The sequence below is a fragment of the Ursus americanus genome, chromosome 5 (assembly GCF_024610735.1).
Source record: "Ursus americanus isolate L20-20 chromosome 5, mUrsAme1.1.p, whole genome shotgun sequence".
In the NCBI taxonomy this organism is placed as follows: Eukaryota; Metazoa; Chordata; class Mammalia; order Carnivora; family Ursidae; genus Ursus; species Ursus americanus.
The window spans coordinates 52,314,835-52,331,747 of NC_142131.1; the positions used below are offsets into that span (position 1 = coordinate 52,314,835).

The 16,913-nt window shown below is 46.8% G+C and overlaps 1 protein-coding gene across 18 annotated transcripts in view; it reads right to left on the bottom strand.

The window, feature by feature from the left end:
• Window positions 1-16,913, bottom strand: part of LOC123790226 (protocadherin gamma-C5) — a 168,765-nt gene that overhangs the window by 75,184 nt on the left and 76,668 nt on the right. For 2 of the 18 annotated variants that reach the window (XM_045794426.2, XM_045794425.2), the window contains exon 2: window positions 13,430-14,785. The exons of 13 other annotated variants lie outside the window; for them this stretch is intronic. In XM_045794426.2, coding sequence (XP_045650382.2) covers window positions 13,430-14,785 — 1,356 coding nt within the window. 3 more of the 18 variants (XM_045794431.2, XM_045794441.2, XM_045794432.2) reach the window with 3 other exon arrangements.

Here is a 16,913-nt window from a genome sequence, read left to right on the forward strand (position 1 = left end):
CATGAATTAGAGCGAATCCCTCTACAAGAATTTGGGTTTTTAATGGATAAATTGGCATCAACTGTTCAACATAAAATTGCTGCGCGGCCAAAGGTAAACAAAAAGACCAATTAAAAGCAGGTACAGCTGGTTAGTTAAATCAAAAAATTATATAAAGTATTTAAAAAGTACCAAAGTGGTTATAAATGTATCTATATATACTCCATAAACATTGTTATAAATAAGGCATGAGAGAAGGCGTGAAGAAACCCCTGAGAGAAGCCTCCAAGTTGTCCTTGGTGTCTACCACACATACATAATTTTTTTGGTGTCTGCTTTCTAAATTCGAAATACACACTACCCACACTAAGATATGATCAAAACCCAGAGAAGAATATTTGATATGTACTCACCTGAATTAATGAGCGGTTATCTTTAGAAAACGCTGAACTACCTGACAGCAAAAGAGGCTCGCTTTTCCCACAGCTCTCCTGGCTGATGAGCGTGTCCGCATAGTTGGGCTGGGGGAAGATCACGTGACTCTCCCGCGAGTCCGCGGTCAGGGAAACCTCGTGAGAATAGGTCTGCAGGAAAGCCCGCACCCCGTCCACGCCCACAAAGTGCGAGGCCGGCACGCCCACCAGCCCGCCTCCCGAAGCCTGGAGCAGGCGCGACGCATGCCAGCGCCTCAGCCTGAGCGCCAGCAGCACGATGACAAAGGCGAGGAAGACGCAGGACACTGCGGCCACCGCCACCACCAGGTAGAGCGTGAGGTCCGAATCGTCTGGGTCGCCGGGGGTCCTGATGCTGCCCAGATCGGCCAGGACGTCCGGGATGCTGTCGGCCACGGCCACGGTGAGCGTGACGGTGGCCGAGAGAGGGGGCTGGCCGTGGTCCTGCACCGCCACCACCAGGCTCTGCTTGAGCGCGTCTCTGTCCAGCAGGGCCCGCGCCGTGCGCACCTCGCCCGTGTGCAGCCCCACCGCGAAGAGCCCTGGCTCGCTGGCCTTGAGCAGGCGGTAGGACAGCCAGGCGTTCTGGCCCGAGTCTCTGTCCACCGCCACCACCTTGGTGACCAGGTAGCCGGGCTCTGCGGATCGGGGTGCCAGCTCCACGCCAGTGGAGCCATCGCTGGGGGTGGTGGGGTACAGGATCTCTGGCACGTTGTCGTTTTGGTCCAGCACGAATACGCTCAGAGACACGTTGCTGCTGAGTGGAGGGTCGCCGCTATCGTGCGCCATCACTTGTAGATGCAAGTCTTGGAACTGCTCATAGTCGAAAGAATGCAGCGCATACAGAACGCCAGTGTTGGAGTTGATGGAAATGTAGGAGGATATGGGTGATCCAGGAAGGGTGTTCTCGGCCAGTGAATAAGTGACCTGGCCGTTGTCTCCATAGTCGGGGTCATAGGCAGTCACGGACATTATGGAAGCTCCTCTAGGGTTGTTCTCCACGATATAGGCAGAGTAGAAAGCGTCAGAGAAGGTGGGCGGGTTGTCATTGGTGTCTGCTACCTTCAGTGAGATGTGAGTTTCCGTGGACAGGGGCGGACTTCCTCTGTCACTGGCGGTCACTGTGATGTTGTAGCTAGGAACCTGTTCCCGGTCTAGGAGTGTGTCTGTCACTAAACTATAGTAATTTCCATAAGACTTTTCTAATTTAAATGGCAGATTGCCTCGGATGAAACAGATCACTTGGCCATTTTCCCCAGAGTCTTGATCATTTACATTTAAAAGGGCAATTAATGTCCCTCTGGGAGAGTTTTCCAGAATGGAGCTAGAGAGAGAGGTGACAACTACTTCAGGGGCATTATCATTCACATCCAATACTGTGATCAAGACTCTGGCTCGCGCAGAATATCCTGCGTTATCCACTGCTTGCACTTCCATCTCGTAGAATCCGGATTCCTCGTGGTTCAGCTCCCCTATTGTTGAAACTGTCCCTAAATTAGCATCTAGTTTGAAAACTTGGGCTGCCTTGTTGTCCACATAACGAAAAGAATATATCACTTCCGCATTGGCTCCTTCATCAGGGTCGGTGGCGCTTACCAGAAGCAGCTTAGTGCCTACAGCCACATTCTCTGGAACGCTCACTCGGTACTCAGACTGAGCAAATACTGGTGCGTTGTCATTCACATCAACTACCACCACGTGGATGCGCGCAGTGCCTGTGCGGACTGGGTCGCCCCCATCGGAGGCCGTGAGAACAAGGTGATGAACAGCCTTCTGCTCCCGGTCCAAGGCGTGCTCCAAAACCAATTCTGGGTACTTGTTACCATCCACTCCGCTTTGCACGTCCAGGGAGAAGTGAGTATTACTACTGAGTCCGTAGCTCTGGAGAGAGTTCTTCCCGATATCCGGATCCCAAGCGTGGGGAAGAGGGAACCGCAACCCAGTGGCTGCGTTTTCACTCACTTTTATTTCTAATTCATCTTCCCGGAAATAGGGGGCATTATCATTAATGTCTCTCACTTCTACCACTACCCCATATATTTTTAATTTATCTTCCAACAGAATCTCCAGATTTAATTGACACTTTAAGACCCCCATACAGAGCTCTTCCCGGTCTATCCTGCCTGCGGAAATTAGGCTGCCACTTCGAAGGTTCAGAGCGAAAAGTTGAGTCCTACCTCTGGAGACTATACGGACTCCGCGCTCTTCTAGCTCTTGGGGCTCCAACCCCAGGTCCTCAGCGATGTTTCCCACCCTAGAGCCTTTCTCCAGCTCCTCAGGAACCGAGTAGTGAATTTGGGCGCATCCGGTTTCCCACAGAATGCCCAGGAGAACTCCCAGCAGGACAAGCTCTTTGCAGTCCTGATTCAGTCGATCAGGAATCATCATCGCTTTCCCAGAAGATATTACTTCCAATTCTTCCCTAGACCACCGAAGTCTGGACCAGTTTTTCCCGTCTTCAGAATCCAACAGTTTTCTCGCAGTCCCGGAGATGGTTAGTTTCTATCTGGGCTTTGTGCTTCAGGCGCTTGCAGGGCAAGCAGGAGGAAAGCAGGATCTCTGTTTTTCTCTCCCTGATTGGTGAACAGCGGCGCTCAGAGTCCTAACCAATTACTGCACAATCTTGAACTCCAGGAAGGCTTTTTGGCGTTTGTACCTTAAATAGCTCCACCTACTGTTCTTCAAATAGGGATGTAAGTAGAGGCAACTAAAAAACTACAGTGTTCCTTTCAATGTATTTCTCTAAAATTTTTCATACAGAGCCGCTTTCTTGACATTACTTTCCATAGCTGTATTCTGTTTTTCCAGTGAGCTTTTTAAAATGAATTTGAAGTTTCTATACAAAGTAATTTTAATCATATAATTTTAGTGCAGATAATTTGATATCATCACCCCCAAAAAACACCTATTATAGGACATCTTCCTAGGTGTTTCCTGTTTTGAGAAATCATATAATAGAATAAATTAAACTTTCTCACTCGGCTATAATAGGGGGCAGATTTTTACAGATTTTTAAATATACCTAAATAGAGGAGCTATTTTAAAGGGTTGTCAGTTTAATATTTAGAAATCAAAATTTCATAACAATATGGAAACCTAAAAACAAGAAATGCAGCTGTATACATTATCAGAAGCACACTGACAGAAGTCAAGTGAGTAAGACACATTAGCGTTTTCAGGACAAAATGGAAGCATTTCAACTTGCATTTACTGGAAATAAGGGTAGTACTTTATAATTTACGAATACATTATATTTCAAAATCGTGTTTGAGAAAATTAGCAATCCAAAGAATATTATAAACTTACCTTTTTCTGAGTAACAAACCCAATGCCATTTACTGAAAATGACTGGTAATACATTTGAAAGCCCATCAAAATACAGGAAAACATTCTCACTATTCTGCTTTCATGAATGTAAATGTTTGGATTCAGAGGATAAGCATATTTGGCAGGCATACTACAGCATATCGTTAAAACTGGGAGGAAATCTACAGGTAGTTCTGAGAAAAGATTGGGAACAAAATTGGCCTATTCAGTGGGATTCAAAGAATCCCTAGCAAATGTAATAGGGTATTGTCAAAATACTACTCTGTCTTTTAAAAATAAAACTTTTCAGGGTGCCTGGGTGGCTCAGTCCATTAACCATCTGCCTTCCGCTCAGGTCATGATCCCAGGGTCCTGGGATTGAGCCCTGAGTCGGGCTCCCTGATCAGCAGGGAGTCTGTCTCTCCCTCTCCTTCTGCCCTCTCCCCAGCTAGTGCTGTCTCTGTCTCTCAAATAAATAAAATCTTTAAAAAATAAAAACTTTTCTTGTGCATTTTCCTCACTTTGTATTTATAAAGAAAAAGCCTTATATACTCAAGATATTGATGTTCTGAGAAAGAGAAACACCCACAGAAAGAAAACATTTATGCTTCAGTTACAAATATTCCTGTGGCAACAGCATCATAATACCCACTTGTCACAGTAAAGGAGATTTTGTGTGTAGGTGGATAAAGACTATTTCAGGTGAAATTGTCAAAATATTTCAAAATACTTGAGGGCTAATAATAAAGTTACTGGCCCACACAGAAAGGAAAAGAAAATATCGAGAGTGGGTAAGCAAACGAAGTGATAGTAGATATGATCTGTTTAAGATTTTCTTTGCCAAAAGATTACTTGAAAATTAAACCAAACCTGTTTATTGACACTCACGTGAGCAGAAGCATCAGTGTGAGAATTTAATTTCTTATTCTCCTCAGTAACACTTATTACCAAAGAAGCTTCATTAGAGAGATCTTGTCCGGAGCCCATTTCTGACTTCATAGTGAGAAAATTAAGCCTTGCTTTCCGAGAATCGGAGGCAACGCACATACTGTAGGAATAAGGCAAAGTTCCCAGGTTGTAGTTGGGAGAAATCCCTGGTCCAGTCTTATAACAGAGACCAGACTGAAAGCAGCCCCAGGCGGTGGCGCTGGAGGAGCTTCGCAGGCGCAGAGCAATGGCCAGAATCACCGCGAAGAGGAAGAGCACGGAAATCAAGGCCAAAGCCACCACTAGGTAAAACTGCAGCTCTGCCTGGGGGTCAGAGGGTGCCGGCCGGTCGCTGACATCCGGAAGCACCTCCTGTAAGCTGTCAGCGAAAACCAGCAGCAGCGTGGCTGTGGCCGAGAGGGGCGGCTGTCCCCCATCCCGCACAGCGACCAGCAGGCGCTGGCGGGCCGCGTCCCTGTCGCCCAAAGCACGCGCCGTGCGCACCTCGCCCGTGCGCAGCCCCAGGCTGAAGAGTCCCGGCTCGCTGGCCTGCAGCACGTGGTACGACAGCCAGGCATTGTGTCCCGAGTCGGCGTCCACCGCCACCACCTTGGTGACCAGGTAGCCGGGCTGCGCGGCGCGCGGCACCGTGTCGAAGAGCGCCGAGCCGTCGGGCCCCAGCGCCGGGTACAGCACCCGCGGCGCGTTGTCGTTGCGGTCGTCCACCAACACGCGCAGGCTCACGTTGGAGCTGAGCGCGGGCGAGCCCTGGTCGCGGGCCTGCAGGGTCAGCTCGAAGGCGCGCAGCTGCTCGTGGTCGAAGGCGCGCTGCGCGAACACCACGCCGCTCTGCGCGCTCACGGACACGTAGGACGCCAGCGCCCGTGGCTCCAGGTCGCTGGCCACGATGGAGTAGGAGACGCGGCCGTTGGGCCCCAGGTCGGGGTCGGAGGCGCTGACTTGGGCGATGGAGGCACCCGGAGGGTTGTTCTCGGCAATGTGGACCAAATAGAAAGCCTGTTCGAAAACCGGCGTGTTGTCGTTGACATCTGCGATGTGCAGAGTGATACTTGAGCTGGAGGAAAGGGGTGGCTTTCCCCTGTCAGTGGCTGTGATGGTGACGTTGTAGGAAGGGGTCTTCTCCCGGTCCAGGGACCCATCTGTTACAAGCTTGTAGTAATTATTGGCAGAAGATTCGATTCTGAAAGGAACTTTTTCTTTTATGAGGCATGTAACCTCTCCATTTTCCCCCGAATCTTTGTCAAGTGTTTTGAACAGAGCAATCACCATCCCGAGTTCTGCATCCTCCGTTATGGAATTAGATACTGAAGTGAAAATAACCTCTGGGGCATTGTCATTCTCATCCAAAATTTCTATTATAATTTTACATTCAGTGGCCATGCCTCCACCATCCTTGGCTTCTATGTTCATGGTATAACTACTAGTGATTTCGAAGTCAATAGGACCTTTGGATTTAATTTCTCCATTTTGATGGTCTAGCATAAACATATTTCCAATATCTCTTAGTGTTTTGAAGGAGTAGGTGATCTTTGCATTGATGCCCTCATCCTGGTCGACAGCTGTCACCTTTAGCACAGAGGTGCCCAAGGGTAAGTTCTCTGGGATGCTAACTTTGTACACATCCTGACTGAACACTGGGGGGTTATCATTGGCATCAGTGACCTCAATCCTGATTTGAATGGTGCCACTTTGGACTGGATCACCCCCATCCATTGCGGTCAGGACCAGAAGATGGGAGTTTTGGTGTTCCCGGTCCAGGGGCTTCTCCAATATTAATTCTGGGGCATTCTTGCCTTCAGCCTTATCCTTCACCATCAGAGAGAAATACTCATTATAGCTGAGTTGGTAACTCTGAAGAGAGTTAAGTCCTACGTCTGCATCTATAGCTGATTCCAGACCAAACCGAGTTCCTAGAATTGCAAGTTCATTGATTTGTAAAACAATGCTATTTTGGGAAAAATATGGTGAATTGTCATTTATATCTTCTATCTTCACCGTTATGTGAAAAACATTTAGAGGATTCTCTGCCACGATCTCTAGGGGCACAATACACAGGATGCTTTGGGGACAGAGTGACTCCCTATCTATTCTGTCACTGACAAGTATGTTGCCATTCTCCGTGTTTACAGTAAAGTATTGTTTCTCTCCACTAACTCTGAGGTTGCGGTTCAGTAAATCCCGTACATGCAGCCCCAGGTCTTCAGCAAGGTTCCCTACCACTGAGCCCCTGGCCATTTCTTCAGGAATACAATAGTGGATCTGCTCAGAGAGCCCCCCACAGAACAAAGGCAGCAGGAAGGGAAAAAGTACTTGCCGCTGCCCGGTATGGCTCCTCTGCTTCACCCTAGTTCCCATCCTTTTCTTCGCTGCTGCAGCCTCAGATGTTACGAGAAGATTCTTTACAAATTGTGTTTAAAATATTTACTGCTAATGCGTAGAAAACTCAAAGCTCCGATTCAAGGTATCCCATTCCGCATTCCAGAATCATTTGCTGAGCAGAGAGTCTGAATCTGGGCTTTATCGCCTTTCAGAATTGCTTCCGTGACTGCGCAGAAAATCATTTAGGTAGATCGTGGACGGCAGCTCTTGCAGCGCATTGGCCGACAGCGGCGCTCGGAGTCTACTTAGGAAACTGCAGTCCAAAGCCTTGCAAATAATGAGATTCGCTATCCTGACATATTTGTTGGACTGATGTATAAGGAATGAGGCAATAAATGAGTTTTGGATGTGTCTATTTTCTAGTGTTCACGACCAAAGAAGATTCCTTAGAGATTTGATTCTATAGAAGAGTCATTAACCCAGTATGAGAAAAGTTTATCTTTTTCTAATCAGAGGCAGTGCACATACTGGAGGAAAAAAGCAAAGTCTTCTTTCCAGACTTAGAGCAAAGACCACATGGTAAAATAGCCTCACCAAGTGATATGGGGAAATTTTTACAGCCATAAAATAATACCCAGTATTATCTTCAATCTTATGTGCAGATAATTTTCCTCCTCCTTTTTCCAGAGCAAACTGGAGGAGAGCTCAAAGGCATACTCAGGATAAAGATGACCAATGACATATAGTCTTCCTTGCTACTTATAAAAGAGATTTATGAAAAGGATTATCAGCTATTGTACACTTTCACCATAAACAGACTATAAAAGCATACCCTAGTAGTAGTACCCCTTTTCAGTACTTTGAATACATGCAAAAACGTGAGGGTGTTTTATTTTTATCCTTCTCTTTAACTGGACCACATGTTGTACCATAACAGAACTTTATCACTACCTCTGAGTCAAAATAACTGTCTTAATCTCAAGTTTCAAAGCTAACCTTCCCTTTTTGGTCTCCAAGATTTGGGTTGCCAGCTCCTAACTGTTCAGATGATGTTTTAAATATATATACGGAACAATCTCCCTCTCCCAGCAAATACCTCATATCCTTTTTATTCATCTCATTTCAATTCAAGTAAAGTGCCTTAAGTCTTTTTTTCTGTTTGGAATTCCATAGGCATAAAATGTATCCCTACATGCTCAAGGCACTCTGACATTTTTCTTGACATCAGGGCAAATTTAGGCATCTGTTGCAGGAGTTCCCTTTCCAACAGATGAAATTCTTTTTGCCCAAATATTAGATACTCAATTACAGTTAAATAAATAAGGTCAATTCCTAAATGAGAAAGGAACACTTGAAAAGGACCCTGAATATGTAAATAATCTGGGCCAAACTTTTCGAAGCAGTATGAAGAGTGCTAAGCTGAATTGATTGTGGAGATGATTCCTGTGATCAAATATCCTCAAAAAGTCTCCTTTCCTCACTTGACTTTCCCCGACATTGTTTCAGATAACATGTAGGTCATTAGGTAACTACCAGAGCTTCAATAACAAGTTGGTTCTGAATATAAGGATTGAACATACTTACATATAATACAAAATGAATTTTCAAAGGAGATAAAAAAGGAATCCATGACTCATAGGCATATTGAAAACAAACAACAGAAAAAAAAAATACCAAATAGGAATACCAGCTAAATCAGTCTCATAAGGTCCAAATAACTACTGCATATCTTATATTTACAAACTGGTCTACATCAGTAAATCTGAAAAATGTAAGCATGTTTAGACAATTTGTAAATAACTTTTTGAGAAGCGCTGTTTCACAATTATTTCTGTAAGTGAATCTGCCACATTAAAAAATCTTGAACACACACACACACACACTGAATGAAGTACAAGTAAAAGAATACAAGGAAATAATACCACTTCAACAATTCAACTACTCAGAACAATCAAATGACTCCACTGTAGAAACAGAAAAGATGTCTAGAACTTGAGGGAAAAAAGTATACTCTATATTTTCTCTCCCAAGAGAATCTAGTAGTAAAAAGGCAGTCAATATATCTGTTTTTGTAGTATAAATAAAGCTGAAATAATCATCATAATTTCAACATATCAACACCCATCAAAGATCAAAATAGAATTGTTTCATGCTCAGAGAAAAGCTTACATCTGTAAACACCTACATGTAAGTGTGTGTATATGCGTGTATAGATAAGGAAAAGAGCTACAGAGTGTGTCCCACTGAATCAAGAGGGTCAAATTTGAACATTAGGGTGAAGCAAATAATGGTAGAATATAAATTAGGGAAGGCAATGTGAAGTTGTAATAGGGAAATAAAGAAAAACTGTGAATCATTAATTTTAATCCTAACCAGTTTACATTGATAGCCACAGACACTGATAAGAGAAAAATATTACTAAAATTTAACTTATTATAAAGCAAACCATGATACCTGAACTGGACCTTTAGAATCAGAAGAGAATATGCCAGAGGGGAGGAAAAAACTTTTCTGAAAAATGATGGTAATTTGTTGAAAGATAAAGCACAGGAACTCACAAGTATTGCTCTAAATATGTACGAACTGAATATATCCCCCCACCCACTAAAAACAGTGTTGGGTTTTTTTGTTTGTTTTATTTTGTTTTGTTTCAAAAAAGCCACTTAAAAGACTTCTGCAGAGATATTAGCAACTCGGAGGCAGGTAATAAATCTCACCTGATTATTCCTGGAGTTAAGATTGCCTAAACCAGCAGCTGAATCTTCAGCTATCAAGAGTGGCTCGCTTTTCTCACAGCTGTCGTGGCTGATTAGCGTGTCCGCATAGTTGGGCTGGGGGAAGATCACGTGACTCTTCCGAGAGTCCGCGGTCAGGGAGACCTCGTGAGAATAGGTCTGCAGGAAAGCCCGCACCCCGTCCACGCCCACAAAGTGCGAGGCCGGCACGCCCACCAGCCCGCCTCCCGAAGCCTGGAGCAGGCGCGACGCGTGCCAGCGCCTCAGCCTGAGCGCCAGCAGCACGATGACAAAGGCGAGGAAGACGCAGGACACTGCGGCCACCGCCACCACCAGGTAGAGCGTGAGGTCCGAGTCGTCTGGGTCGCCGGGGGTCCTGATGCTGCCCAGATCGGCCAGGACGTCCGGGATGCTGTCGGCCACGGCCACGGTGAGCGTGACGGTGGCCGAGAGAGGGGGCTGGCCGTGGTCCTGCACCGCCACCACCAGGCTCTGCTTGAGCGCGTCTCTGTCCAGCAGGGCCCGCGCCGTGCGCACCTCGCCCGTGTGCAGCCCCACCGCGAAGAGCCCTGGCTCGCTGGCCTTGAGCAGGCGGTAGGACAGCCAGGCGTTCTGGCCCGAGTCTCTGTCCACCGCCACCACCTTGGTGACCAGGTAGCCGGGCTCTGCGGATCGGGGTGCCAGCTCCACGCCAGTGGAGCCATCGCTGGGGGTGGTGGGGTACAGGATCTCTGGCACGTTGTCGTTTTGGTCCAGTACAAATATGCTAACAGACACGTTGCTGCTGAGTGGTGGGTTCCCACTGTCCTGTGCTGTCACCCACAGTTGCAGGTCACGGAACTGTTCATAGTCAAAGGAGCGCAGTGCATACAGGGTTCCAGTGTCTGAGTTGATGGAGACATAGGAGGATAAAGGTGCTCCCTGGAGGGTATCTTCCACCAAGGAATAAGTGACCTGGGAGTTCTCACTGCTGTCCAGATCTATCGCCATTACTGAGAAGAAGGAGGCTCCCCTGGCATTGTTTTCAGGAATGTAGACGGAGTAAGATGAGTCAGCAAAAGTGGGAGGGTTATCATTGTCATCTGCTACATTTAGTGAAATGTGAGTTTCTGTAGACAAGGGCGGAAATCCCTGGTCTGTGGCTATCAATGTTATATTATAGCTCTGGACCTGCTCCCTGTCCAGCATTCTGGTTGTTATCAACTTGTAATAATTTCCGTAAGTCTTTTCCAACTTAAAAGGCAGACTGTTGGGAACGAAACATGAAACTTGACCATTTTCCCCAGAGTCTTGATCTTGCACATTTAGAAGAGCAATAACTGTACCTGGAGGAGAGTTTTCCAGAACTGAATTAGTAGAAGATGTGATAGTTATTTCTGGAGCATTATCATTCACATCCACAACGGTGATCAACATCTTAGCAGTGGTGGAGAGACCTCCACCATCTTGGCCTTGAATTTCCATTTCATAGAATCTATATTTCTCAAAATCCAGAGACCCTCGTATTAAGACTTCTCCAGTTTGAGAATCCAACTGGAATATTTCAGAAGTTTTGCCTTCCATGTTCTGGAATGAATACACCACTTCCCCATTGATTCCCTCATCTGGATCAGTTGCATTTACCATGAGCACCCGAGTTCCAGAGCTGAGATTCTCAGGAATACTCACTCGATATACAGACTGTGTAAACTTTGGTACATGGTCATTTACGTCGAGGACCACCACACGAATGGCAACAGCACCCTGGTGGATGGGATCCCCTCCATCGAAGGCTGTGAGGAGGAGGTGGTGAGCAGCCTCTTTCTCTCGGTCCAGACTCCCCTCCAGCACTAGTTCGGGATTCTTGGCCCCATCCGTTCCACCTCGCATTTGTAAGGAAAAGTAACTATTAGGATTGAGCTGGTAGCGCTGGAGGGAGTTCATTCCCACATCTGGATCCCTAGCGCTAGGAAGGGGAAATCTCGATCCCGGAGTTGCGTGCTCACTGACTTTTATCTCTATTTCCGCCTCCTGGAAGCTGGGGGCGTTATCATTAACATCCATTATTTCCACCTCCACTCCGTAAATCTTCAGGGTATCCTCCACAAGTATCTCTATATTTAAAAAACAGGAAGACAGTGTCTCACAGAGCTCCTCCCGGTCTAACCTACCTGCAGTGATCAAGCTGCCACTTCGCGGATTCAGAGCGAAAAGCTGCATCCTATCTCTGGAGATGATGCGGACTCCGCGTTCCGCCAGCTCCCAGAGTTCCAGCCCCAGGTCCTTGGAAATATTGCCCACGAAGAAGCCTTTGTCTGTCTCTTCGGGCACCGAGTATCGGATGTGCCCTGCCCCAGACTCCTGTAGCGTCTTCAGGAAAATGTACAGGAGGACCAGCCCGCTGCGGTCCAGGCGCAGTAGCCAATTCCCCATAGCAGTAAGCTGAGCCTATATTCCCTGATTTCTTGAACTGTTTTGTTCTGAATCAGCTTATGTATCTACGAAGTTCCGGAATGACCGCATCCAAAATATATTAGAGAGCGAACTACTTTAAATTTCCGGCATCGGGATCTGTGAGTACCCGTATTCCTCTGCTTTGTGTTGTAGAGATGGGGGAAGGAGGGACTGCCGCTTGCAGCTTCCCATTCCCTGATTGGTGAAGAGCGGCGCCTAGAGCCGAATCTTATTATTGCAACGAGTTAGAAAACCCAACTGATTGTCTTTTCCAGAAGTTATTACACACTTCTTCGAGAATTACACACATTTATAACACTGAAAATTGCACACAATAAAGAGTTGTATAATGTGATGTTAAAGGTTTACTAAGAGCACTTAATAAAAGGAGTAATTATTAAAAGGGCTTGCTTAATTAAAAAAAAATATTGTCAAATACTACTGGAACTGAAAACTTGCAGGTTAGATTTGCTTCCTATTGATTTTTACCGACTGGAGGGAATAGCATTTGTGGATGTGGAACTAACATGGTTCCAAATAAAATCATGAGAGCGCATGACTATAATTCCTACCAATATTTCTTTATTGCGTAAGATAAAGAAGAAACATTTGAGAAAATTTGGATGGCAGGATTGTCATTTAAAATACCATGACATTAAACCATAATTGTGTTCTATATTCTTAATTAAAAAGTATTCGATTTCATTAAAAATTTGCCTAAGATTTTAATATATATTTTACTTTAAATTGCATAGGAAAAAGACTGCAGCATCATAAACTTTAGTCTAAACAGTTACACCATTAGGTTTCACCTAGGTTTACTTTTCAGAACTTTATCAAGAGATTGAATCTAGAATCATTATTTTTATTTATTTTTAAGTAAGCTCTATGCCCAAGTGGGGCTTGAACTCATAACCCTGAGATCAAGAGTCATATGCTCTACCAACTGAGCCACCCAGGCGCCCCTGAATCTAGAATCTTTAAATAACGGTGCCATAGGGGCTCCTGGGTGGCTCAGTGAGTTAAGCGTCTGCCTTCAGCTCAGGTCATAAACCCAGGTCCTAGGATGGAGCCCCAGCATCTGGGCTCCCTGCTCAGCGGGGATTCTGCTACTCTTTCTGTCCCTCCCCTGCTCATGCTCTCTCTCAGTCTCTCACTCACACTCTCTCTCGAATAAATAAATATTTTAAAAATAACAATGCTATATTGGAATATTTGACATATTATAATATAAAAAGCATTATTTCACATACTTACCTGTTTGAAAGTCTTCTTATCCGTTTCAACATTAGGAATTAAAATGCTAGTCAATAGCCCTGAAGGGCTATCTTTGTTAAGAATATCTTGTGTGGCTGGAAAATGATCAACAGATGTGAGAAAATTAAATTCCGGATTAGTTTGATCCCCCGGCACACATAAATTATAGGCATAGGGCAATGTTCCCTCACTGTAGTTGGGGGGAATCTCGGGTCCAGACTCGGAGCAGAGTGCAGACCCGAAGCAGCCCCTTGCGGCGGGGCTGGAAGAGCTTCGCAGGCGCAGGGCAACCGCCAGAATCACCGCGAGGAGGAAGAGGACCGAAATCAAGGCCAAAGCCACCACCAGGTAAAACTGCAGCTCTGCCTGGGGGTCAGAGGGCGCCAGCCGGTCGCTGACATCCGGAAGCACCTCCTGTAAGCTGTCAGCGAAAACCAGCAGCAGCGTGGCTGTGGCCGAGAGGGGCGGCTGTCCCCCATCCCGCACAGCGACCAGCAGGCGCTGGCGGGCCGCGTCCCTGTCGCCCAAAGCACGCGCCGTGCGCACCTCGCCCGTGCGCAGCCCCAGGCTGAAGAGTCCCGGCTCGCTGGCCTGCAGCACGTGGTACGACAGCCAGGCATTGTGTCCCGAGTCGGCGTCCACCGCCACCACCTTGGTGACCAGGTAGCCGGGCTGCGCGGCGCGCGGCACCGTGTCGAAGAGCGCCGAGCCGTCGGGCCCCAGCGCCGGGTACAGCACCCGCGGCGCGTTGTCGTTGCGGTCGTCCACCAACACGCGCAGGCTCACGTTGGCGCTGAGCGCGGGCGAGCCCTGGTCGCGGGCCTGCAGGGTCAGCTCGAAGGCGCGCAGCTGCTCGTGGTCGAAGGCGCGCTGCGCGAACACCACGCCGCTCTGCGCGCTCACGGACACGTAGGACGCCAGCGCCCGTGGCTCCAGGTCGCTGGCCACGATGGAGTAGGAGACGCGGCCGTTGGGCCCCAGGTCGGGGTCGGAGGCGCTGACTTGGGCGATGGAGGCTCCAGGGGGGTTGTTCTCAGCCACGTGAACCACGTAGGAGGCCTGGTGGAAAACTGGCGCGTTGTCATTGACATCGGTGATGTGCAGGGTGATGGTAATGCTGGAGGAGAGCGGCGGCTTGCCTCTATCAGTGGCTGTTATGGTGACATTGTATTCCGGAGTGTGTTCTCGGTCTAGGGGTCCATCTGTCACCAGCTTGTAGAAATTATTAGATGAAGAATGAATCTTAAATGGAATACCTCTACTTAAATTACATGTGACTTCTCCATTTTGCCCAGAATCTTGGTCTTGTGTTTTGAAGAGAGCCACAACCATTCCTGGATGGGCATCCTCCAAAATCTGATCAGAGAGAGAAGTAATGATTATTTCAGGGTTGTTGTCATTTTCATCTAGAACTTCTACAATTACTTTACACTGTGTAGAGAGGGATCCCCGGTCCTTGGCTTCTACATCCAAGGTATATCTTTTTACTTCCTCAAAATCCAAGGGTTGATTAGTTATAATGTTTCCTGTAGCAGAATCCAGAGAGAACACCTGCTGGGCTTTATTAGCTACACCAAGGAATGAGTAGGTGATCTCAGCATTGAAGCCTTCATCTTGGTCAGTGGCGCTCACCTTCACCACCAAAGTGCCTGGGGGCACGCCTTCCTGAAGACTGACCCTGTATATATCTCGGCTGAACACTGGCGGGTTATCATTGGCATCCACCACCAGAATTCGGATTTGAGCTGTGCTGCTTCGTGGTGGATCCCCGCTGTCTAGGGCCGTCAGCACCAGATGATGGGAGCTTTGTGTTTCTCGGTCCAGGGTCTTCTTCAGTACTAATTCCGGATATTTGCCACCATCAGGACTGTCTTTCACCACCAAGGAGAAATAGTCATTAGGACTTAATTGGTATTTGCTCAGTGAATTCATACTAATATCAGGATCTTCTGCAGACTCAAGAATTGTTCCGGTCCCCGGGGTGACAGATTCACTGATTTCTAAATTTATTTCATCTTTATGGAATTGAGGGGCATGGTCATTAATATCCTCAACAACCACAATGATATGAAAAATATTTAAGGGATTTTCCACCACAGCTTCCAGCTGCAACTCACATCTTCTTCTCTCTTTGCATATCTGCTCTCGGTCTATTCGGTCCTTCACAAGTAAGTCCCCGCTCTCCGCGTCTACGTTGAAAAGCAGCTTCTCCGTGCTAACTCGCAGCTTCCGAGCTGACACATCCAGGACGCTGAGCCCGAGATCCTTGGCGAGGTTCCCTACCACCGAGCCCTTGGCCAGTTCCTCGGGAACGGAGTAGCGGATCGGCTCGCAGAGCGCGGGGTAGAACAAAGGTAGCAGGAAGGGAAACAGTACCTGCAGCCTGCTGGCTGGGCGCCTCTGAACGCAGCTCCCTCCCATTGCGCGCTCTAATTCTCGCTGGGTCCCAATCTCTCCAGCTGGAGAAAGTGCACGCTATCACACTGGTAGCATGGGGCCCAGAACATACACAGCCTCCAGTCTTGGGGGTGGGAATCTTTGTGTGTGGAGGAGAGTCTGCGCAGCCCGGAACCGGTGTGGGAGCGGGTTCTTTCTCTTTATGTTGTCTGCACCGGAAAACCCTGGCTAGAGGCTGAGGAATCCCGGGCGACAGCACTTGCCCTGTACTGGCCGACAGCGGCGCCCAGAGGCTTTGTGTGGAACCGCAATCTAGTTTTTCTCTATTTCAGAAAATCTTTTTATTTTTATTTTTTAATTTTTAAAAATATTTTATTTTTAAGTAATCTCTTCACCCAACATGGGACTCAAACCCACAACGCCAAGATCAAGAGTTGCATGCTCCAGCGACTGAGCCAGCTAGGTGCCCCAGGATATCTTTTTAAAAATGTAAGGTGATACCAGCTAAAATACTGAATCTTATTTCTCATTGATTTCATTTTCATCATGAAACATGTTTTACATGGTCAAAACTATCATATGTTTTATATGTTAAAATTTTACATAAACTTTAAACAGGTAAAAGGATTCTTCAAAATTCAAAGAAGCACAAAAGAGTGGAAAGTAGGTCTTCTATCCCGCGGCTCGTTGCTATCCAGTTCTTCCATCTAGAGGTAATCACTGTTATTCCTTTTAAAAGTAATTATCCACAGGGGCGCCTGGGTGGCACAGCGGTTAAGCGTCTGCCTTCGGCTCAGGGCGTGATCCCGGCGTTATGGGATCGAGCCCCACATCAGGCTCTTCCGCTATGAGCCTGCTTCTTCCTCTCCCACTCCCCCTGCTTGTGTTCCCTCTCTCGCTGGCTGTCTCTATCTCTGTCGAATAAATAAATAAAATCTTTAAAAAAAAAAAATAAAAAATAAAAAATAAAAAAGTAATTATCCACAAAGGCTAGTACTGAAGCAAAAAACTTTTTTGTCTTCAATCCTAGCTTATATTTAGCTAGAAAGTATTAATCCATCCTTCATATTTAGGAACTAGAAGGCAG